At 44.8% G+C, this 24,653-nt stretch overlaps 1 protein-coding gene across 6 annotated transcripts in view; it reads left to right on the top strand.

The window, feature by feature from the left end:
- RFX2 (regulatory factor X, 2 (influences HLA class II expression)) overlaps nucleotides 1-24,653 on the top strand; it is a 52,287-nt gene that overhangs the window by 8,030 nt on the left and 19,604 nt on the right. For 4 of the 6 annotated variants that reach the window (XM_014531892.1, XM_005884398.2, XM_014531896.1 and 1 more), the window contains 6 exons: nucleotides 1,253-1,342; nucleotides 3,235-3,314; nucleotides 5,042-5,303; nucleotides 17,057-17,131; nucleotides 22,469-22,650; nucleotides 23,578-23,697. In XM_014531892.1, the coding sequence (XP_014387378.1) occupies nucleotides 1,253-1,342; nucleotides 3,235-3,314; nucleotides 5,042-5,303; nucleotides 17,057-17,131; nucleotides 22,469-22,650; nucleotides 23,578-23,697 (809 nt within the window). The remainder of the gene's footprint in view (nucleotides 1-1,252; nucleotides 1,343-3,234; nucleotides 3,315-5,041; nucleotides 5,304-17,056; nucleotides 17,132-22,468; nucleotides 22,651-23,577; nucleotides 23,698-24,653) is intronic. The other 2 variants (XM_014531895.1, XM_014531893.1) reach the window with 2 other exon arrangements.

The following is a 24,653-nucleotide window of genomic DNA, read 5'->3' as shown; positions in this document are numbered from 1 at the left end:
CCACACCCCCCTGCCTTTCCCCTTCTGTCCCCACATACACTGTCTGCTGCTCAAAGCTGAGCCTCCCCACTGCCTATGCAGGGGACTCCCTTTCCTCCAGCACCCTCTCCACAAACTGCGTTTTGTTCCCTGAACAGTGAACACCCCAGGCTTCCTTGTCAGAAAGAGGAATTCTTGCAGCTCAGTTCCTATGGTGCATTGTCCATGTTTCCCCTCTCAGCCCTCCTACACTACCCAACACAACTTCCCACTAAGCAGACACAGATGTGTTCTGCCACCAGCTCCACGTGGCTCTGAGCACTGGAAATATGGCCAGTGTACCTGCGGAACTGAATTTTACAGCTTATTTAAATAGAATGAAATTGAAATGGCCACACGGCTACACAGCTAGTAGCTACCGTATTGGACAGCTCAGCTTTAGAGCGTATGAATGCAAATCCTTAATGTTCTTACTTATTTACTTAATTGAGGTGAAATTCACATCATGTAAAATTCACCATTATAAAGCAAACAAAGAAGTAGCATTTTTCATACATTTATCACTCCCAAAAAAGAAACCCTGTCTCCCATAGCAGTCACTCATCCCCCTCCCCAGCCTCTGACAACCATAAACCTACTTCCTGTATCTGTGGATGTGCCTGCTCTGGACATCTCACATAAATGGAATCACAATGTGATTTTGTGTCTGGCTTCTCTGAGCATTATGTGTTCAGGGTTCATCCACATGTAGCACCTATCAGCTTTCCTCCTTTTCAGGGCTGAGTAATACTTCATTGTGAGGAGAGACTACATTGTGTGTATCCATTCATCCATTGATATTTGCACCATTTATGTTCTTTTTGTCTTTGATCATAGAATGCCTGGTCCCTGTTGATCTGATATTTGCACCATTTATGTTCTTTTTGTCTTTGATCGTGAGCTCATAGAATGCCTGGTCCCTGTTGATTTCTTTTTATACAGTGGTGTTTAGAAGGCAAAGCACTGCAGAATCACCACAACCAGTGACATTTAGGGTCCACTTTGGAAAATCACAGAATTGAAGTCATTGATTTCTAAAGCCCCAGCTTTATGCAAACAAAACACTCCTGTTTCTCTTTTGACTCTGGCGTTCATTTGATCCTTCACATTTTCAGTTTTGTGTGTCCAATAAAGCAACAGCAGGCCAGGCGGCAGTAGCTGTGGTGGTATTCTGTGTTTGTTTTCAGGCCTAAGCTCTGACAAGTCTGAATGTCCCTCTCTCCTTCCCTTTTAGAGGGTGCTGGTCCAGGCAACGGGCTCGGCTTCCAAAGGGGCCCAGATGCAGCCAATCTCCCTCCCCAGAATCCAGCAGGTGCCACAACAGGTAACCACAGCACATGTGATCTGGAGGCCTCTCTGTGTTATGTATTCTTTTCTGTCATTGCTGCTCCTTCTTTAATGTCTTCAGTTCCTTACCAGAAGGTTCTATGTTTTTTAAAGATCTTTCACTTCAAACAGTTTTGCAGCAAACCAAGACAACTGTGATCTTTCATTCATTCAGAAATTCAATGCATGAGACATAAGCCAGCCCCTTGATATAGCACTGGGTTCTGAGCTAGACATGCAAACAGATAGCAAAGGTTCTGGATTATTAGGAACACAGAACCTCCTGGGGAGGCAAACCCTTCTGCAGGCAAGTGTTATACCCTCAGACGAGAGCCATGACCAAGGAAGCGCCTCTTGTGAGATTAAATTATCTGGGAAGAAACCTCGAAAGTGTGGGCTCACTCACCAAAGAACAGCCCAGACCATCAGCTCAGTCAGTCAATGGGATGTAGGACAGTGGTCAGCAGCCCTTTTCTGGAAAAGGCCAAATAGTGCATTTTTTTTGGCTTTGCAGGCCAGGTAGTGTCTTGCACAGCCACTCAACTCTGCCTTGTCTCTAGAAGCAGCCATAGATGTAAAAAGAACGGGCAGGGCTGTGTGTCAATAAAACTTTATTTACAAAAAACAGGCAAGCCAGATCTGGCCCAAGGGCTGGCTTGTGCTCTGAAAGATGCTGAATTAAAATCTGTGCAGGGTCCTGCCTGAAAGGGAGGTACCATGAGTGAAATAGAGAGATGGCTGAGACCCCAGAGTACACGCTTCTTTCTTCAGGGGTTCCTGTTCAGATGAGCAGTGTGTGTAGGGGGAACCAGGGGAGGCTTATGGGGTCAGAGAGAAACAAAGGTTCTGAGCAGGCCCAGAAGGGAACCTTAGCTCCTCGAGGGAGGGGAGATGGAGGCTAATGTTATGATTCCAGAAGCTTCCCCCCTCTGTGGGGCTTGACCTGCACCATCACTTTCTCTCTGGGCAACTCAGACTTGTGGAGTGACTTGTGCATTTCACTCAGTCCCCTAAGGCAAAGCCCACTCAGTGTAATCCCTGGACTCCTCATGATACGCCTCTACTCCAAGAGTTGAGCGTGTATGAGTGTATCCGTGCTGGGTTGTCCTCGGAGGTGGGAATCAGCTCCACACACAGGCCTAGAGAGAGGTCACGATGGGACCCAGCCTTTAATTTTGTTACCCCAAAATGAGGTTGAATTAGGCATTGGGTAAGGTTCCCTCTGTGGTGAGATTCTGAAGTCTTCCATGCAGAGCTCTGGGCCTCTACCACCAGAGCCAGCGTCCCTTGTGGGCCATTAGCTGAGGCGCTGCACTGACAGGGACCAGGTAGGGCTGTTCTGTGGTCCTCCCATCACCCTCGGTCTACATCTCTCACTCGAGGCCCATCGCTTCTTCTAGTTCTGCTCAGACCTTCACAGTCTCTCCCCAGTGTGGCTCCAGGACCCCTGCCCTCCTGCTGGGGAGGGGCACCAGGGCCACCCTAAGGGGGCATGAGGGGGGACATGTAGACAGTGACCAGCTCGAGCCCTCTGCCCTGTCCTTGGGTGTGGATGACAGGTCCAGTGCTCAGAGGTTGGCATTCTTGTCCATACTCTGATTTCCACTGTCCAGCATTACCAACCCTTTTACCCAGTGGCTGGCAGGCCCAGGGCCCTTTCCTGGCTGTCGATTTGGCTCCTTCCCTCACGGAACAGGCACCATGGACTTGGCTTCCCTCGAGCATAGCAGTGGATCAGGACTGCCTCTCTTATTTCTTTCAAGACGTGCCAACTGTCATGCAGTACTAAATGTTAATAAAAGGCAGTCCAAGTTATTTTCAGCTTGAATGATGGAAAATCATGAACAAGTAGACTATACTGTGTGTAACACGAAATATCTGATGTTTCAGGTCCAGCCTGTACAACACGTGTACCCATCCCAAGTGCAGTACGTGGAAGGCGGAGACGCCGTCTACACGAATGGTGCCTTGTACGTGGTTTTCCCTGCCCTCGGAAGGGTCCTCACAGAGAACCTCAGGCCACGTCTGGAACCTTCCTTCACGACTCTCCCACCTTTTTCCTTTTGGGGATGTGTTTGCACAAATCCCTCCCCCTTATCCTTTGGGTGCTGTGTTGGAACCATTACTGTGGTATTAGGTCATCACAGTCCTATGGAGATTTCAGAAATCATACACTTTTGTAGTTTTTACTTCTAGAAAAGGTAGTCTTAAGAAAAACAAACCGTAACCCAAGTCTAAAGATTCAGTCTTCACAATCCAGAAGCCATTTCTATCTCTACTTTCTCCTCCTGGCCTTTGTTAACCTCTGGCTTTTTATGATGTTGATATGACTTGACTTTTTATTTGTCAGGGACTTATAGGGTTTTCTGCTTGTGAACTATGTGATTCTTGGGGCAGAAAATAACACATTTCTCGGGAAGCTCATTGGACTCAAGACATAAGTCCTTTTGCTCATTTGATTTCGACAACTCCCCTCTGAAAGTTCAGGGATCAAGCATGAGAGTGTGGTTGTGGTTAAGGCGCTGTGTGAGCTTCTACAGCACAACACTGAAGGTTCTAATACATACACAGACACATGTGAGCGTGTGTCAAACCCATGACATCTGAGTAAGGTGTGTAGATTGTACCAATGTCGAGTTCTTGGGTTCGATTGTATTACAGTTAGATATGATGTCACTGGGGGTCAGGATGGGAGTGCACGCCTCCCAGAGGTTGGGGCCACCTGCCACCTAGGGGGGCCTTCCCTCAGGACAGGTCATAGCCTTTAGTTACCACCAAAGAGAAACCATTACCAGCTGCCTTTTGCAATGGCCAGCGTTACTGGAGTGGGACTTAAAACTTTATGGGATGACATACATAGTTAGCTAAGCATTTAATCCAGATGTTAAAGTAATATTAGACAAATTCTTCATATCACTTAGAAATTTCTTTTTATTATGCAATTTCATTTTTTAACCTTTTTTGATAGAATCGTAGACTTACAGGAAGTTGCAAAATGGGAGACCCTTCACCCAGTCTCCCCCTGTGGTGACCTCTTTTTTGAGTATTACTGTAGGACAATAGCAGGAAAGTAACACTGGGACAGAACTGTTAACTAGCCCATGGGTCTTATTCCATTTCACCAGTTTTGACTCCTCTGTGTGTGTGTGTGTGTGTGTAGTTCTGTGCCATTTTTTCTTGTGTAAATTTTAAAATATATATTTTTTTATTGATTTCAGAGAGGAAGAGAGAGGGAGAGAGAGATAGAAACATCAATGATGAGAGAGAATCATTGATCGGCTGCCTCCTACACGCCCCCTACTGGGGATCGAGCCCACAACCCCCGGCATGTGCCCTTGACCGGAATCGAACCTGGGGCCCTTTAGTCCGCAGGCCGACGCTCTATCCACTGAACCAAACCAGCTGGGGCTCATGTATAAATTTCACATAACCATAATAAGACACAGAAGTGTTCTGTCTCCATGAAGTGTTCTGTTCATATGACCCCTTCATACTTAGAATTTTTAAATGATCAGTTTTTGATGAGTCCGCATGTGATCCTGAATATTTTCAGACGATTGCTTTGAACTCTGTGCTGCATAGGCGTTTGGTGTCTGACTTACCCCAAATGTTCAATCTCATCAGGCTTCCACTTTGACATGAAGTTTTGCAGGATTCCTTCCAGACTCAGAGGAGGCACATTCTCTCTTTCTGACAGGCGGACGGCCTATGCCTATAACCCCGAGCCTCCAATGTATGCTACAAGCAGTGCAGCATCTTACTTCGAGGCCCCGGGCGACGCCCAGGTGACCGTGGCAGGCTCCTCGCCGACAGCAGTCCCCTCCCACACCATGGTGGGCATCACCATGGATGTCGGGGGGAGCCCCATTATCTCCAGCACAGGAGCCTATCTCATCCACGGGGGGATGGACAGCACCAGACACTCGCTGGCCCACACTTCCCGGTCGTCTCCAGCAACGGTATGTACAAGGCTCTCGGGCAACAGGTTAGACCCTGGATAGACTAGCAGTAGAAGTAGGGATGGTGAGTGGAAGGCAGCTGGAACCCTGGAAGGGAGCCCTGCCAGCCCCAGCCAGGCCCTGTAACCCAAGGCAAGTCTCAGCATCTTTGAACCTCAGTTCCTCCACTGGTTTAAAAAAAACACACAAAAACGTTAATCTTCCATCATGGGCTATTATGAACACTGCATATTTGTAAAAAGAACTCCATACTGGTATGTGCTGCCGCTGATGTCATCATTATTATCAGCCTCTGAGAGGCTGAGGTCAGTCCACCCATATGAAACTAGACTGAATAAACAAGAGGAAATTTCTCTTAGGAGCTATGCCGAATTGCTCCCGCCATGCTCCTGTCCAAAACAACATCTGCTTTAAAAACTTACCTTTCAAAACTCTAGTTTCCGTATTTACTTTTACTTTGTAAATAAATACAGAGCTGTGTGACTTTCCTGTGTGTACAGCCCTGAGTTTTGACACACATGCACGTTTGTGTAACAACTGCCGCAGCCAGGATCCTGATGGTTGGTCTCCCCTAAACTCCCTCCTGGTATTTGCAGTCATGACCTCCCCTCACCCACAACCCCTGGCACCCACTGACCCTTTCTCCATCACTAGAGGTTTGTTTTTCCGGGACTGTTGTATGAACAGAATCATTCAGTAATGACCTTCTGAGTTCCGCTTCTTTAACTCAGCGTGGCGTCTTTGAGATCCAGTCAGGTTGTTGCATGAGCCAGTAATTCTTCCTCCTTCATAACGGAGTAGTATTCCTACCTATCCATTCACCAGTTGAGGGCAGTTTGGGAGATTTCCAGTTTTGGGCGATTATGAATAATGCAGCTATCAGTCCTCAACGACAGGTTTTTGTATGGACATATGTTTTCCTTTCTTTTGAGTAAATAGCTACGAGAGGATTGCTGGTTGATACGGTAAGTGTGTATTTAACTTTATCAGAGATCACCAACAGTTTCTTCAAGTGGTTGTACCATTTCACATTTCCCCCAGCGATGTGTAAGAGCGCCTGTTGCTCCACTCCTCGCCAGCACTCCTTGTTGTCAGCATTTTTTCATTTTAGCCATTCTAATAGGTGTGTAGTGGTATCTCATTGTGGTTGTAACTTGCATTTTCTTAATTGCTAATGATGGTAAGCAGCTTTTCACGTGCTCATTTGCCTTGTATATGCTTTTGGTGATGTGTCAGTTCCAGTCATTTGCCTATTTTTTAAACTGGATTGTTAGTTTTCTTATTGTTAAGTTTTGAAAATTCTTTGTGTTCTTTATAAGTCCTCTGTCAGATAAGCAATTTGCAAATATTCTCTCCCAGTTTTTATAGTGTCTTTTCATTCTGTTACAAGTGTCATTTGCAGAAAAAAATAATTTTTTTAAAATAAAGTCTTATTTATTAATTTTTCTTTTTTTAAAAGATCACACTTTTGATGCCATACCTGAGAACTCTTTGCCTATCCCCAGGTCATAAAAATTTCCTCCTATTTTCTTTGAAAAGTTTTATAGTTGTACATTTTGTAGTTGGATCTGCTTCATTTGGGTTAACTTTTGTATAAGATGTAAGGTTTAGGTCGAGGTTTACTTTTATGCATATGAAACCACCAGTGGTTCCAGCATCATTTGCTGAAATGACTGTCCTTCTTCCATTGGATCACTTTTGCGTCTTTGTCAAAAATCAATTGGTCGTGTGTGGATCTGTTTCAGGACATTCTGTTCTGTTTCATTGATCTATGTGCCTGTTCTTAATTACTACAGCTTTATAGTGAGTGATTCCTCCAACTTTATTTTTCTTTGGTATTGTGTAAGCTATTTATATAAATTTAGAATTTTCTATATCTATAAAAAATTCCTGGTAAGGTTTTGATTAAACAGCATTAAACCTGTATGTCAGTTTGGGGGAGAATTGAGTTGGGTCTTCAGTCCATGAACATGGTATGCTTTCCCATTTACTTAGGTCTTCTTTTATTTCTTCCATCAGCATTTTGTAATTTTTAATGTGCAGATCCTGTACACATTCTATTAGGCTTATACTTAAGTATGTCATGTTTTTGGAGCTATTGTAAGTGGTATTAGTCTTTATTTTATTTTTTAAAATTATTTTTTAAACCAAGCGCTGGCCAGTTTTATTAAAGAAAAATCTTGCATGATTTACTTTTCACTAATATGTTTTGGCATGCTTTTTATGATACCAGAATCACCTAAATCAATGATAGCCAGTGTGCATACTCTAGTATTTCCACATGCTGTGCCCAATTCAGCATTACTGCCACTGTAGTGATGGACACCATGACATAGTCCTCTATTTCAGATTTCCTCAAGGCTGAACAGTTGTTGGTGAGGATGACCAGTTTCACTTTGCCTGATCATCTTCAGGGTCTGTTTGTACCCTAGCATGTACTTTTCACTTTGAGTAACAAATTGGAGCCTAGAGTTGATCGACTCCAACAACTTTCACTGTCTTTGCAGCCACCATCTTCTTGCCTTACGTGCAGACAGCGCCCAACCTAGAACATACAGAGCAGTGGTATTGATTTTTTAATTCAGTTTCTAACTGTTCATTGTTAGTATGTGAAAATACGGTTGATTTTTGACTGTTGTCCTGCAACCTTGTAGAACTCACTTTTTAGTTCTAAGAGTTTTTTGTTGTCTGCAAATAGGAGCAATTTTACTTCCTCCTTTTCAATCTGGGTAACATTTTTTTTATTGCCTTTTTTTGCTGGCTAGAACTCTACTATGTTGAATAGGAGCAGTGAGTGGACATCTTTTCCTTGTTCCCAGTCTTGGGGGGAAATCTTTTCATCTTTTACTGCTAAGTATGATGTTAATTGTAGGTTTTCATAAATGCCCTATTTCGGGTTGAGGAAGTTACCTTCTATTCTTAGTTTTCAGAGAGTTTTTGGATGTTGAGTTCTGTCAAATGCTTTTTCTTCATTGATCATGAGGTTGTATTTTTTTTGTTTGTTGTTGTTTTTTAAAATATATTTTATTGATTTTTTACAGAGAGGAAGGGAGAGGGATAGAGAGTTAGAAACATCGATGAGAGAGAAACATCGATCAGCTGCCTCCTGCACATCTCCCACTGGGGATGTGCCCGCAACCAAGGTACATGCCCTTGACCGGAATCGAACCTGGGACCCTTCAGTCCGCAGGCCAACGCTCTATCCACTGAGCCAAACTGGTCAGGGCATGAGGTTGTTTTTTTCTTTAGACTGTTAATATGATAGATTACACTGATGGATTTTCAATTAGAAAAATCTTCCTATTTTGGTAATGGGCTAATCTGAAATAGAAGGTAATGTTTTAGCCTCATCCCTGTTCTTTTCAGGCTGTTTTGGCATCACCCCGACATCAGAGCGGCTTGCTGTCCTCTCTCTTTCTCTGTGTAGACTGCTCCCCAGAACCTGGCTTGGAGGACAGGCGTAGAGAGAAGTCACTTGGTTTCTAGAAGCTGTGATGTGTGGGGCAGTGTCCACTGCTCAATCCGAGAGGCCCTAGCTTCCACCTCACCTCTCTGTTTTTCCAGCTGTCAGCTCAGCAGGGGCTGGGAGGACACAGGGTGCCAGACACGCTTCTCCCTTAGAGGACTGGCTAGATGGACTCAAGATTAGAGCTGCTAGTGATCAGAAAGTGCTCCTCGCATGCCATGTTAACTTTCATGGATATGGCAGGCTCAGTTTTATCAGACTGCACCAATTTATAGTAGTAGAATATACTATAATTATAGGAAACAAGTTTACTGAGAAACAGCAGCATTCTCTCTGATCCACACCCTCTTGGTTGCAAGCAGATGTGCAGCTCAGACTTGGAGCACCAGCTACTGTGGTTTGTTGTTTGGGTTGCCTTTAAGGAATCAAGTTTTTAAATCAATTGGAAATCCATGAATGGACTGTGTTTTAACACACATCCCCATGAAAGCCCCTAGGAAGTGATAATTTCAAATGAGAATCTGATCCCTGACTCTGCCTTCTCTGTGTTATTTATCGGCTTGGTTTTGGCATGGGAACATCTCACAAGGATGCAGCTTGTGAGAGCTGAGGGACTTTCTGGGAGCCATGAACAGAAATGGCCCTGGGGCTTGCAACAGAAATAAAATATGGCTCCTGCCCTGGCTGGCGTGGATCAGTGGTTAGAGCATCAGCCAGGGCCAGGAGCCATAGGATTGTGGTTCTGACTAATGCTCTAACCTGAGATCCTCATACAGATAGAGGGTTGTATCTCGGTTGCAGGATCCCTACCCCAGTCAGGGCGAGTGCAGGAGGCAACCAGTTGATGTGTCTCTCACATCAATGTTTCTCTCTCTCCTTTCTCTCCCTCTCTCTCTCTCTCTCTCTCTCTCTCTTTTTCCTCTCCCACTCCTTCCACTCTCTCTGAAAAATCAATGGAAAAAATATCCTCAGGTAAGGATTAACAAAACAAACAAACAAAAAATACGGCTCCTGTATCCGTCCTTTCACATCTGCCAATTCTTTCATGTTAGAGTTATGGGATTTTAAGTTAATCCTGAAAAGGGAGCGTGAAGATCAGAGCAAATCACCTCCTACACACTCAATAAGTGATTTCAAACTTTTGGTGACAAATTGTCTTGAGTCTTTATTTCTGGTTAAATTTTCTTTTTTTTTTAATATCAGAGAAGAAGGGAGAGGGAGAGAGAGAGAACCATCAATGATGAGAGAGAATCATTGATCAGCTGCCTTCTGCACGCCTCCTACTGGGGATCAAGCCCACAACCCAGGCATGTGCCCTGATTGGGAATTGAACTGTGACCTCCTGTTTCATAGGTCAATGCTCAACCACTGAGCCACACCCGCTGGGCTAAATTTTCATCAGTGTTATAAATCTTTTACTAGTAAAATACATTTTATGAGTTTATTTGAGCCAACCAGATGACATGCCAGGAAGCAAGATCTCAAATGCTCCCAGTATTATAAATCTTAAGAGTGATTTGCCCAAATGGTGAGTTTTTTGTTTGTCTGTTTGTTTGTTTTTAATCTTCACCTGAGGATATTTTCTCCATTGATTTTTAGAGAGAGTAAAAGGGAGAGAGGGGAGAGAGAGAAATATTGATGTGAGAGATACACATCAATTGGTTGCTTCCTGCACACTCCCCAACCAGGGCCAGGGATCAAACCTGCAATCCAGGTATGTGCCCTTGACTATGAATCTAACCTGTGACTCTTCAGTGCACCAGCTGATGCTCTAACCACTGAGCACACTAGCCAGGGCCGAAATGGTGAGTTTTTAATAAAGTTTTCTGTTGCACTTTTTTTTTTTTTAAAGTACATTGAGTAGAGATACTAACCTGAGAGGTTTGCTTTTATCATTTCAGCTCAGGTCGAACCTCTTTGACACAACCCAAAGGGCAAAGTGCCCAGGGTGCCAAACTTAAGGAGGGTTCACCTCCAAGTGCTGACCCTGCTCAGGCTCGACCTTGAGCATGATCACCTCCTTAAATTTGGTGCCCTGGGTGCCTTGTTGGCCCCACCCCAGTCCTGGCCCAGTATGGAGACTTATATGCCTCTGGCCTAATCAGATTTTTATACAGCATGCACATGTAATATTACCTACGTAACTTTAAAATGCTTAATTAACAAAATAAAGATGGACAAACAGATTTAAAATGTCGCATTTCCCTAAGCCAGCCTTCCTCTCTCCCGGGGTGAGCCCACTGTTTCCCCTTCTTCCTCCCTGGCCCTTAACTGCAGATGGTCGCTTTCTACAGGCATAATTCTAGGATTTATGTTCCTGCCTCAAAATTCCCATCGTGCTGCTCCCTTCTTTTAAAATACTCCCCAATTTCTTTAAAGATCCAAAGGGGTTACTCATGCAACATCTAAATGTTTATTGTCTCCACTTATGGTCATGTAAGTATGCTGTATTTTAGGATGGAGGGTTAGCTACTGCAGGTTTCTGTCCTTGTCCCAACTTTTCTCTGGTCTTTCTAAGGAACATCCCTGCCCCTTCCCAGGAGGCATGGTCTAGAAATTGAATTAGGGAAGACCCAGCCTGGATTAGCAGGTATTTCATCAATAGTTGTCATTGCTGGCCCTTTGTAGGGGCTACCTCTGTGGCAGGTCCTTTTAACAAGGTTATTATGGGATGGCCATTGGGGTAGATGCTAATAAACTTGAGAAGTAACCAACACCCTCCATTAGGAGGCATTAATTTAGTCCTTAATCAGGTAAAATCTTGGTAGAATTATACATGAAAGGAAAGGGTTTTAAAATTTTTCTTTCACAATTTTTAAATAATAGGCTAATTTTAATATACTTGGGAGCTTTAAAACTAGTCTGCTATCTGCTATTACGTTGGGTCCTTAGAGACACTGTATCTTTGATCACAAGTATTATACATTTTCTGTCCTCCATCTGAATGAGTCTTTAAAGCAGGCCTTCTGTTAACAATTCATGTAGCAGAAGCAATTGATATTAAATGAACAATAAAAAGGAGTACGTGCTGCATTGCACCAAGTCAAAAGTAAAGATTAAGCGCCTGATAAATCAAGAAACAGATGCATAAACATATGCATAATTCTAAAATGTGAAGGAGATTACCAGAAGTTCAAAAAAGAGAAATGATTTTAGATAAAGCTGCCAGGGCTAGGATTAGGGATGGGGCACCACTGCATGCCTCCATGGTTCTTTGGTGCTGTTTGACACATGGGCCTGTGCATGTAGCACTGATGAAATTTTTAAAATAAACTCCAGTCAAATATAAAATTAGTTTTCATTTTAAGCATATATAAAGGTTAAACCCTAACTTCTCCAGCCACCGAGTGGACTGTTAAAGGCCCTTGGTTAGATCAAGTTCAAGGGCCAGATGCTCCTTTTCAGGGATGCTGCACAAGTCTCCCATGCAGGGCCAGGAGGTGGTGCCATAGCGCCCTCTGCTGGACATGAGTGTGCTCTGCGCCTTCAGTCCTGACTCCTGGGCGTCAATGTGTCTGGCATCTGTCCTTCTGGGGCTTGACGGTGTTTTCCTGACCTTTATCGTCTTCACATAATTAAGTGGTATTTTAAAACACAGTGAACATCTTGGGACACTCACAGTACATTAAATTAATTTCCTGTATCTGGACTTGTCTAAATCCTATTTAATAGCTATGGGTTTTTGAAGATGATCTTATACAGCGAATCTTAACTTATATTCTTTTCTTTCCCTCTGTACTCATAATACCGTGATTTTTAGCAGTCAGCCTTAAATATGACCAGTGAACCTGTGGGTGTCCCCAGGACCCCTTAAGGGGGTCCACAAGGTCAAAACTTTTCATAATAATACTAAGCCAATAATACTAGTTACCATTTTCGCTGTATCATCATTTGCAGTGATTGTGCAAAATCAACACCCTTGAAACAGATGAGCACAAATCAAGACAGAGGCCTCTTCTAGACGACACTGATCTTTTGCCATTATGCTTTCAGTAGAAAAGAAAAAGATAAAATACCAGATACCAGTTTTATTTAGGAATGTCCTTGATGAAGTAGTAAAAATTACTAATTGTATTAAATCTCAATCCTTGATTACATGTCTTTTTAATATTCTATGTGACGAACAGCTCTTCTGCTGTCTGCCAAAGTATGATGGCCATCTCAAGGAAAAGCTCCTGTGCAATGAGTTGAGTGGAACTAGCCACTTTTTTTGAAATGTCATTTTTTTCCTGAAAGAATAACAGACACATTGTGATCATTCAGACTCAGAGATGTGGCAGACATTTTCTCAAAAAATAAATGGTGTGAACCTGGTGTATCCATAAAAATAAGTGACAGATTTTATTGCCATTTCTTTTTTAAATTAAAAAAAAAAAGCGAAGAGAATTTTGAAAAACTGGTATCTTTTCCAATGAGGTTGGTAGTGATATTAACAAATGTGATTTTTCAATATTATGTAATGAAATGTGTCAACATTTGGAAGATCTGCAACTCATTGAATGAATATTTCCCAAGTGACCAGTGCATGATGTTAAAACTATGCATGTGAGTAAAAGATTCATTCAAATTGCAAGAGAGACTAATGGATTTTTTTATACCTTTTTATTGAGGTAAAATTCACATAACATAACATTCACCATTTTAACCATTTAAAAGTGTACAATTCAATGACATTTAGTACATTCACAATGTTGTGCAACCATTACCCTATCTAGTTCTAGAACATTTTCACCTCCCCAAAAGGAAATCCTGTACCAGTTAGCAGTTACTTCCCATCCCCTTGGAACCAGTCTGCTTTCTGTCTGTGTGGATTTGCCTATTGTGGACATTTCACATAAATGAATCATACAGTGTGTGGCCTTTTGTGTGAGATGTTTTCAGGGTCCATCCACATTGTAGTCTGTGTCATTGCTTCACTCCTTTTCATAGCTGAGTAATACTCCATAGTATGGATGGTGCACACTGTGTTTATCTATTAATCTGTGATTGATATTTGGGTTTTTCCACTTTTTGCCATTATGAATAATGCTGCTATGAACATTTGTGTACAAGTTTTTGTTTAAACACCTGTTTTCAGTTCTTTTGAATACATACTAAGAGTGGAATTTCTGGGTAATATGGGTTAACTGGGTTTATGTTTAACTTTTTGAGGCACTACCATACTGTTTTCCACAGCAGCTGCATCATTTGACATTCCACCTGCAATGTATAAGGGTTCCAATTTCTACACGTTTCCCCCAACACTTCATTATCTTATGTTTTCTTTTTAGCCATATTGGTGGATATGAAGTGGTATCTCATTGTGATTTTAGTCTTGTATTTCCCTAATGATTAATGCCGTTGAGGATCTTTTCATGTGCTTATTGGAGACATGTCTATTCAAGCCTTTTGCCATTTTTAATTGGGTTGTTATTTTGTTGGTGAGTTATGAGAGTTCTTTAATATTCTAAATACAAGACCCTTATCAGATATATGATTTACTAGTATGGGAGAGTGTGGGTTGTCCTTTCACTCTCTTATTAGTATCATTTGGTACACAAAACTTTTAAAAAATATTTATTTTTATTGATTTCAGAGAGGAAGGAAGAGGGAGGGAGAGAGAGAGAAACATCAATGATGAGAGAGAATCATTAATCGGCTGCCTCCTGCTCACCCCCCACACTGGGGATCGAGCCTGCAACCCAGGCATATGTCCTGACTGGGAATCGAACCATAACCTCCTGGTTCATAGGTCGATGCTCAACCACATGCCAGCTGGGCGGTGCACAAAAGTTTTTAGTTGTTTTTTTAAAAATATATTTTGTTGATTTTTTTTTACAGAGAGGAAGGGAGAGAGATAGAGAGTCAGAAACATCGATGAGAGAGAAACATCGACCAGCCGCCTCCTGCACATCCCCCACTGGGGATGTGCCCGCAACCAAGGTACATGCCCTTGACTGGAACCAAACCCGGGACCCTTCAGTCCGCAGGCCGACGCTCTATTTACTGAGCCAAACCGGTCAGGGCAAAAAAGTTTTTAGTTTATCTTTAAAATTATTTTTTTATGAACTCCAGTTTATCTTTAAAATTATTTTTTAAATGTTTGTGCTTTTGATGTCAACTAAGAATCCATTGCCAAATCCAAGGTCATGAAGATAACCTTGTTTTACCTGATTACCTGATGTTTTCCTCTAGGAGTTTTGTAGTTTTAGCTCTTTCATTTAGTTCTTTGATCCATTTTGAGTTGACTTTTGTATATGATGTAAAGGTCTAGCTTCATTCTTTTGCATGTGGCTGTGCAGTTATCCCAGTGCCATTTTTTGAAAATTCTATTCTTTTTCCATTGAATGGTCTTGACATCCTTGTCAAAAATCAATTGACCGTAGATGTATGGGATTATTTCTAGATTCTCAGTTCTATCCCATTGATCTGCATGTCTATTTTTATCCCAGGAATGCACTGTGTCGGTTACTGTAACTTTGTGTTAACTTTGAAATCGGAAGTGTGAGTCTTCCATCTTTGTTCTTTTTCAAGATTGTGTCGGCTATCGGGAGTCCTTTGCAATGCCATATGAATTTTAGGGTCAATTTGTCTATTTTGGTAAAGCAGTTGGAAGTTTAATAGAGAATTTTTACAGGGATTGCATTGATTCTATAGATCATTTTGGAGAGTATTGCCATATTAACAATATTAAGTCTTTCAATCCATGAACAAAGATATCTTTCTGTTTATTGTGGTTATCTTTAGTTTCTTTCAACAGTGTTTTATAGTTGTCATTGTACAAGTATTTCACCTCCTTGGTTAAATTTATTCCTAGGTATTTTTTCTCTTTGATACTATTGTAAGTAGGGTTGTTTTCTTAATTTCCTCTTCACAGTGTTCATTACTCAGAAATGTAACTGATTTTTGTATGTTGCTCTTATATACTGCAACTTTTATGAATTCATTATGAGCGCTAATTGTCTTTTATGGATCCTTTAAGATTTTTTATATTTAAGATCATGGTGTCTGCAAATAGAGATAGTTTCATTTCTTCCTCTTCCATTTGGCTGCCTTTTATTTGTTATTGTTTTCCAATTGCCCTGGCCGGAACTTCTGGTACAATGTTGAATAGAATTGGCAAGAGTGTACATAAACAACAGTGGTTGTCCTGTACACTGAAAGGTTGTGGCACTTACCCAGGTTGTGGGTTCCATCCCTGGTTGGGGTGTGTACAGGAGGCAACCGATTGATGTTTCTTTCTCTCCCTTTCTCTAAATTCAATGGAAAATATATCCTCAAGTGAGGATTTTAAAAAAAGAAGTGATGAGTGAAACAGTATTCCTCTCGTTCCTAAACCCAGCCCTGCTGCACTTTCTGGAATACTTGTTCAACCTGCCTTTTTGCAGAAGCATTGCTGAAGTCTTTGCCTTTCCTGGTATTTGAGGACAGACAATGTATGCTTTAGGTTCACTGCTTTTTATTGCAGTTCTCTGCCTATTGTGGTGGGCCACAGCAGAGTTTAAATTTCCATGTACAAGTCAAGGTCAAATTCAGCACATACAAACGTGGTAGCCACGCACAGTGGGGTGTTTCTTCCTTTGCTTAGACCTGTGGCACCACTTCAGTCCTCACGTCCATGAGATCCTTAGAACCCAACTAAAAAGTCCCCCTCCCTCAGGAAGGCCTGCCTGATAGCTCCGTTCTCATTGCCGCATATCCCTCTTTGCACAGCTCACACACACTTCATAAACATTCAGGAGCTTATCTCTGTGACATGTCCAGTGACCCCAGGGTCCAATGCCTCTGATGGCAGGGCCTGGGTCTTTGTCCTTGTTGGTATTTTCCCAAAGCATCCAGGAGAGAGACCTTGGATTTGTGACAGGACAGGCTGGGCAGGAAGTCAGTGCTGCCAACTGTCCTTGGGCTCTCTTGGTCATTTATTTTCCCTAGCAACAGATGACGTGTGTGGGGAGCAGCAGGTGATTATTCTCTGGCTTTGCTCACATTTGAATGTATGCAGTGACTCAATGTTCATGGTGTGCCTGTGCACATGCAGCCCATGTTCACATCACAACTTCATCCGCTGCGTGCGCTCCTCGGGCTCCTGGGCTCATCTGCATGTAACGAAGTAACACGCCTGGCTGTAGCTTCAACTCACGACTTAACCCATCTCCCCTGCCTGCATTAAGCCTTATTTTTATTTTGTAGGCGCTTGAATCATTTATTTGGATATTAATAAAAACAAGTCTTGGCTGATGCTAACCATCTGATTTCCCTTTTTTTTTTCCATTTTGTTTTGTTTTGTTTCTGCACACATTTTCTTTAGCTTGAAATGGCGATTGAAAACCTCCAAAAAAGCGAAGGGATCACATCACACAAAAGCGGTTTACTCAACAGCCATGTAAGTGTGTGTCGCCTGGTGGTCTGCCCCACTGTGCACGTACCTGCATGGGCATTTCAAAAATAAGTGAAGGAAATGACTTGATACCTTTAAAATGTTGAAAGGGAGAGAAAAGCTAGCCTAGAGTTCTATATGCAGCAAAAATATCCTACAATGTAAAGGGGATGGAGGCAAGTTCTTCATTCCTAAAGGTAGATGATCAGAGTATCTACTTCTTCAGGGGCATGTTATGGGGATTAGATTATTTAATACACATGACAGGCTTCCAACAATGCCTGGCAGATCACAAGCGTTATAAATAAAGTTAATACTAAAATAAGTAACAATAACAAAGTATGACACAGGATAGGGAATGCTATAAAGTTTCTTAGCTAAGTTTCCTATGATCAGTTCTTGTGGGAGCCGAGGGGAGGTAATTTGAGAAAAATGCAAAGCAACACTTTCCTACTAATTTGGGCTTTGTAAAAAATCTTTCTCCTTCACTTGCCTCCTGGGGAAAAGCGTGATTGTGTGTCCCGTGCCAGGAGGAGGCAAACGTCTTTGTCCCTGGGCAGCCTCATGGGGCAAGATGGCACTGGTGACAATTAAGAGTCTCTATTTCCTGGGACAGTTTAGAAGGAAAGCTGTGGTCTCCTCACGCTCCTTCCTTTTCCCTCTACTCCTCCTAATGCTCTCAGTTTAGCTTTATGTGGAACTGGAAATTTAAAAATAGGACAGGCCACTGAAGTCACAATGTGCTTCTCAAGCACTTAGGTTGGGATTTGACCCCAAATGTCTTTAATTCTCTTGAAAATTCAAACATCAAGAAAAAGAAGTCCCCTGTAGTCAATCACGATCCTAACTGTGGCCCCATTAAGACTTTCGTACTGGCCAAGTGTTGCCTGAAAGGAAGTGGTTCTGAGGCAGAGTGGGCTAGAGAAAGGCCCCAAAACTTCGGGGTTTATGGGTTGGCACAGGCGAGGCCAGCTGCTCCAGGCACACGTGATGAGGGTCTGCACTCCTCAGCCTTGGAGGCGAGTTACTAGAAGGAAAAGCAGTCTCACTGAGTTGTCTCAGGAAAAGCACCGAAGCCAAGTGTTGCCTGAAAGGAAGTGGTTCTGAGGCAGAGTGGGCTAGAGAAAGGCCCCAAAACTTCGGGGTTTATGGGTTGGCACAGGCGAGGCCAGCTGCTCCAGGCACACGTGATGAGGGTCTGCACTCCTCAGCCTTGGAGGCGAGTTACTAGAAGGAAAAGCAGTCTCACTGAGTTGTCTCAGGAAAAGCACCGAAGACCAGCAGGCCCCCCCCCAGGGCCCCCCCCCCCCAGGCTAGGTGGGTCGTGGCCACCCTGTTGCCCATCACTGCTGGACAGTTGTCGCCTGTGGGCACAGCTGGGGAGGGAAATTCTTCAGTGAGTGCTGGGAGGGGAGGATACCTACCCCCACCCTGTCAAACTCCCAGCACACTGGTTAGAATGTGTGCAGAATGACAGTCTGCTCCAGGGACCATCTCTGTTCAGTGGGGACAGGCTTGCTTCAGCTGTCAAGCAGGCATACATGGCCACGTCACAGCCTGTGGGCCCGGCGCTAGGTCAGTCCTGGGGAGAGCCCTGTGAGGAAGGCAGGATGGGGGCGCAGACCCCAGCACAGCATGTGTGTCCATGGGAATTCTAAAATGTCTCGGGAAACGCATGCGCTGCTGGTTTGGCTGCAGGGCTGCTCCTGGCTTTCTAACACTTTTCTTTTGGAAGGCAGACTTTCCGGGGTGCTTCCAGCCAGTTTATATTCCTGAGTTGACTTCCAAGCAGGAAAATCTCCCCGTGTTCGTTTTCTCCCTGCTGATCTGTGGTTGAGCCTCCTTCCATCAGGAGCTGTTAGCAGGAGCTGGGGCTTGGCAATTTGGAGTCAAAGGGAATAGACAGATCTTTCTAAAGAGTTGACTGTGCACGCTGAGTGGAGTCCCCTGGAGCTGTCCTTGCAGATGTGAGAGCGGGAGGAAGATGTAAAGAGATGGGCAGTGTGTCCTGTTGACACCTGTCGTAGTCTCAGTTGGCTGAGCCTGCCCTCTGGCCACGGCTCAGTTGTCACCACAGCTGCCTACATCAAAGATCGCTTTTGTATTGGGCGACAAGGGCCACAATCCCCAATCCTTTGCCAGCCCAATCCAGAGCAGATGAGCATGGCTGTCACAGTGTCCCCCCAGCATCGGGGCTGTGGGAGCAAAAGGAACAAGAGCTTGGACTGCGAGGGCAGGAGCTCGGCGGTGTGAGAAAACCCGCCTACACAAACCAGTCTGCCCAGGAAGCCAGGGCAGAGGCTCACCTCTGAAACTACCACTGTTTTCTTCCCAGGCACTGTCTTGGGGTGGGTGCGGGTGGTGATGCCTAGAGCCCAGGAGGGCTGGGCAGCATGTTCCAGATCCAGCCGATGTCAGGGTCCCCCCAGAGCTTCCCATGCTGCCCTTGGGGGCTCAGACCTAGAGGTCTGCAGGTGAAGGAACCTTACAGCCTAATGTGGAAATCGCACAGGAAGGGGCCTCACGTGAGCGGTCTCTAACATTGGGGTGGCTGTGACTTGGTGGCATGAGAACAGGGATAGCTGTTTCAGAGGAAGGAGGTGATGAAGATGGTGCTGGGGATGAAGACACCACCCATTGGTGTCACCGCGGCCTCCCACTGACATGCCTGGCCTCAATCAAGGTCCCCCACCAAGAGCATTGGAGGTGCCGGGCTTCTCCCAGAACCACCACCCTACTGTCCCCCAGATCACTGTGTGAGAAGCTTCCCACCTCCCCCCAACACTCACTGACTCGGGGACCCCACAACATGTTCACCAAGTCACTGTTATGGGGAGGCAGCCACTGTCTACTAAAATGAACTCTTATTTCCAAACCCTGCTTTTATTAATTGTATTCAGATTATATGCCGTTTTTGTTGTTAATCTTCATCAGATTGTATTTTTTTCCCCATTGATTTTTAGAGAGAGTGGAAGGGAGGGGGAGAGAGAGAAACATCAATGTGAGAGAGACACAATTGGTTGCCTCCTGCACTTGCCCCAACCAGGGCCGAAGATCAAGCCTGCAACCCAAGTACTTAATGCTCTTGACTGGAATTAAACCCGAGACCCTTCAGTCCGAGGGCCATCTTTCCACTGAGTCAAACTGGCTAGGGCCTATATGACTTTTTAATTTAAAAAAAAACCAACAACACAAATTGTCAAAGATCCTTTAGCCTTTAGTTGATGGCCAACCGCAGGCCAGTATAATGACCAAGCTGTCACCTTCAGACTAAGATGGGACTTGGCTAGAGTGGCAGCTTCATGGCATGGGTCCCTTGTCCAGAAGTTGTTCCAAATTATTGTGACATGCCTAGCAGTGGTCTTGACAGGACCATTATTCCTTCACTATTCCTGACTCACCCTCCCTGCCTTGCTGACCCCATCCCTGCTTCTGTCAAGACAGGTGGTTTTCCTGCAGGGCATCTGCCTGGACCCCTCTCCCAACTCCACATTTTAGTGTCCAGAGCTGAGCCCTGACACCCCCCTAACCCCTCCTCCTCTCACCATTGCCCCTGCTCACCAAGTACTTCCAGCGCTCATCCTTGCTTTCCGCCTCCTCCCGCACCTCACCTGATGCTCCTTGACGTCACCTTCAGAACAATCCACGATCAGACCGCTTCTCCCATTTCCACCACTATGGCCACACACACACACACCATCTCTCCCGTGGATTGTTAAGCCAACCCTCGGCTCCCACGCCCTTCTCATGGCAGCTGCCAGAGTGATCCTACTAAAACCTAAGTCAGATCCTTGCACCTCTCTGCTCAGAAGCCTGCAGGGCCCCCATTGCCCTCCAAGTAGAAGCCAAGTTCATGGAAATGGCCTTGCAGGACCTCCCCATCCGTTCCCTGCTCTCAACTCCTCCCTCTCTCCTCCTTGCTCACTCTGCTCCAGCCACACAGACCTCCTCACTGTTCCTCCAACACCCAGGCACAGTTCTGCCTCAACAGGCCTTTGAATGGGCTGTTCCTTTGCCCGAGACTCTTCCCCAATGGCTCCCTCCCTCAGCTTCTTCATGTCTTTACTCATTTGCCCCTCAAATCAGTTTCCTTTCGTGGTAACTTCTCAATGCAAAAGAGAGAGGAAGTGTAACCAACTGTTCTTTTGGAGAATGGTTTCAGTTCTCCCTGTAGTCACTTGTACTTGGAGGAAGATAACTATGCATTTTTAATCTCATGATGACCTTGATGTCAGCTCAACAGAATCACCCAAACAGAGAAGTCTACTTTTAATTTAAATAACATGGGGTTGGGGAAAAGGAATCATATTTCCTGAGCCTTTCTCTAGTCTCACCCGAAGTTCTCTTTCTAACCATTACCTTCGGTAATGGGCCAGGTTTTGAACAGCGGGCCAGGTATTAGCCTTCCTCCCTCAGGACCCCTGGTGCAGTGCCCCTTCCAGCCCACCACCCACACAATATGCCCACCCTCTAGCCCAGGACCAGTGTCATCACGTGGCCCCTGCCCCATCCACCATCGTCGTCAGTGGGGTTGTCTGGACAGAGGTGGCAGCTTAGATAGACCCCCACTTCCCACAAGGATCCTGCCTCAGGCTGGTTCCTGTGCACATGGCTCCTGCCTATCTCCAAAGCCCGTGTGTGGTTAAGGCCTTTTGTACTCACATAGCAGAGTGGAAGCCAGAATCAAACTACAGCTTTGGGGGCATTGTGCTTGGGGCTCCCAGGTGGGCGTGTTGCCCCATGTGGGGACTTCGCTTTCTACAAGGGTGGCTCCTGCCCGTCCAACACTAGCGACCTTTGGGGGCAGCAACTTCAACTTTCCATTCTTTTTCCTGCCTTGGCCTCAGCACAAAGTCCTCCACATGAGCCCATAGGTATCTCACTCAGTTTCTATCTGTGCTCCGCTCGGTCAGGACCTGCAAGAGACATTAGTCCGTCTCCATGGACAGCTGGCCAGTGCAGGGCATGGTGCTCACGGGCCCCTGAGTTTTCTTGAATCTGCCTCTTTCTCATCAGAATTGATCTTCGTTCCCGTGGGTTTAGGAGACATTTGGGGTTTAAGCAGCGTCGGGGGCGTGTGCATGTTTAAATGATTATAAGGACAAATTGTACGAGGTCTCCATCCATGTATATTTTTCTCAATTAAGTCAAGCAGAATGAAAATTGAAGGAATAAAGAAGCAGGTGAAAAGAAGCTACTAAGTAACGTGCCCAGAATCTTTTGCACCCAAATCCATGACAGTAGCAATGAATTTCCTCACCATGTGAAGTGAAGGGAAAGCATGTGGTTAGCATTTTGGTGTTAGGGGGAATCTGACAGTCAGGACTGTGTCTCTTTCTCCAGCTCCAGTGGCTGTTAGATAACTACGAAACCGCTGAAGGCGTCAGTCTCCCCCGAAGTTCTCTTTATAACCATTACCTTCGGCACTGCCAGGAGCACAAGCTGGACCCTGTGAATGCCGCCTCCTTTGGGAAACTGATTCGCTCCGTGTTTATGGGCCTGAGGACCCGGCGGCTGGGTACCAGGTGGGTAGAAGGGGGTGTCTGACAGCCCACACACCCACCCGTTCTTCCTCTTTCTTTACGTAGAAATCAAGCTTTTGGAGAACATGGGGCTTCCTCCTCCTGCCCACACTTCCTGACTGACATGCCTCTGGGTGGACTTGGAGCTGCCCCAAATTGGCGGCAGCATTGGCCTGGCCAGGGCCAAGGTGCGGGCTGTGGTTCAGTTCTCTTCAGATGACAGGACGCAGGGGTTCGCTTCAGCTCTCTCTTTGTTTGAAATTTTCCATAATAATAGGTTTTTTTAAAGCTGCCTCGGGATTATCTAATAGAATTGGATTTACTATTTCTTGATGCTTTTCACTGTACTTGGACCAACCTACCATGGCCTGCCCTTGGCCTAAATCTGCCAGGGAACCTCATGTGTCATAAACTTCACCAGACGATAATGCGAACACCCCTCTCACTAGAAAAAAAAGTGGCCACAGTCTCCTTAAAGTGAGTGGCCTAGAGATCATGTGGCCGTGATCAGTGACAAGCCTAGCACTTGCTTTCAGTGAAGTCATATAGAAGTGGGTGGCAGGGAGCATTCATGCCCTCTCAGAAGCCGGCATCCTGGCCAAGAGAATGGGCAAGTCTTCTCTTGTCCTCTGCCACTTTGATCCTTGACAGAGAATGTCTTTACAGAATGTAGCCACAGAACTGGTTTTCTGACTGCAGGACTTCTCAGAGCCTTTATCATACTAAAATACGAGAGGGGAACCTCCCAGAGCGGGAGGTAGTGTTTAGAATTTTCTAAACCTCTCTGGCCATGGGACAGCTTGTAAGCATTTCCCATAAGGTCCAGAAAACACTGAACCCAAGGGCCCAAAGTGCAGGTGCCAAAACAGAGCACCTCCTGTCCTTTAGGACATCTGCATGGAGAGCTGACCCCGGGTGTTTGGTTTCTAGGGGCAACTCAAAGTATCATTACTATGGGATCCGTCTAAAGCCGGACTCGCCCCTGAACCGGCTGCAGGAGGACACCCAGTACATGGCCATGCGGCAGCAGCCTGTGCATCAGAAACCGAGGTGAGTTACTGGGTTGAGGCTGGCCTGAGGAAGGGGACAGGGCCTGGATTTTTTTAGGGAAGATACTTCTCAAACATTAAATACATTCATATGAGGGGACTCCCATTCTGCAGTGGAGAAAACAAACTCATTAACCTCAGTCTCCAGTGTCCTGGGAGAGCCAAGGCATTCACCTCCACTGACATGAAGGGAGGCCAGCAGGACTTGGGGCCGAGGATGCAACCTCAAGCTAACAGAACTTACGGAGCATACTCTTTAAAAAAAAAAATAGACATTATTTTTTAGAGTGGTATTAGATCACAGCAAAATTGAGTGAAAGATACATATACTCCCTGCCTCACACGCACAGCCTCCCCACTATCCACATCCCCCGACAGAGTGGCGCCTTTGTTTCAGTCGGTGACCCCAATAAAGTTCCAATCGATGACCCCAATAAATCGATGACTCCAACAGCAGATGAATGGGTCATTAAAATGTAATATATATATATATGCAATAGAATAGGATTCAGCCGTAAAGAGGAAGGACATCTGACACATAACAATAGGGATGAACCTGGAGGACATTATACTCAGTGAGAGAAGCCAGACACAAAAGGACAAATATTGTAGGAGGTTCAGACATAGAAGGTCCCTAGAAGAGTCAGAGTCATAGAGACAGAAAGTAGATGGTGGGAGCCAGGGGCTGGGGAAAGGCAGGGATGGGTTAGTGTTTAATAGGGACATAGTTTTAGTTTAGGAAGATAGAAATTTCTGGAGGGGGATGGTGGTGATGGTTGTACAACTATGTGAATGTACTTAATGTCACTGAGCTATACACTTAAAAATTATTAAGGTGGTACATTTTTGTTATGTGCATGAAATTCGTACATGGTGGGGGGTGGAAGCTCCCTCAGCCCAGCCTGCATCCTCTCGCAATCCAGGACCCCCTGTGGGATTGGGCCTAAACCAGCAGTC

Source organism: Myotis brandtii, unplaced genomic scaffold (genome assembly GCF_000412655.1).
Source record: "Myotis brandtii unplaced genomic scaffold, ASM41265v1 scaffold827, whole genome shotgun sequence".
In the NCBI taxonomy this organism is placed as follows: domain Eukaryota; kingdom Metazoa; phylum Chordata; class Mammalia; order Chiroptera; family Vespertilionidae; genus Myotis; species Myotis brandtii.
Note: the sequence above shows the minus strand (reverse complement) of the source record. Positions and strands in the feature narration are given on the sequence as shown.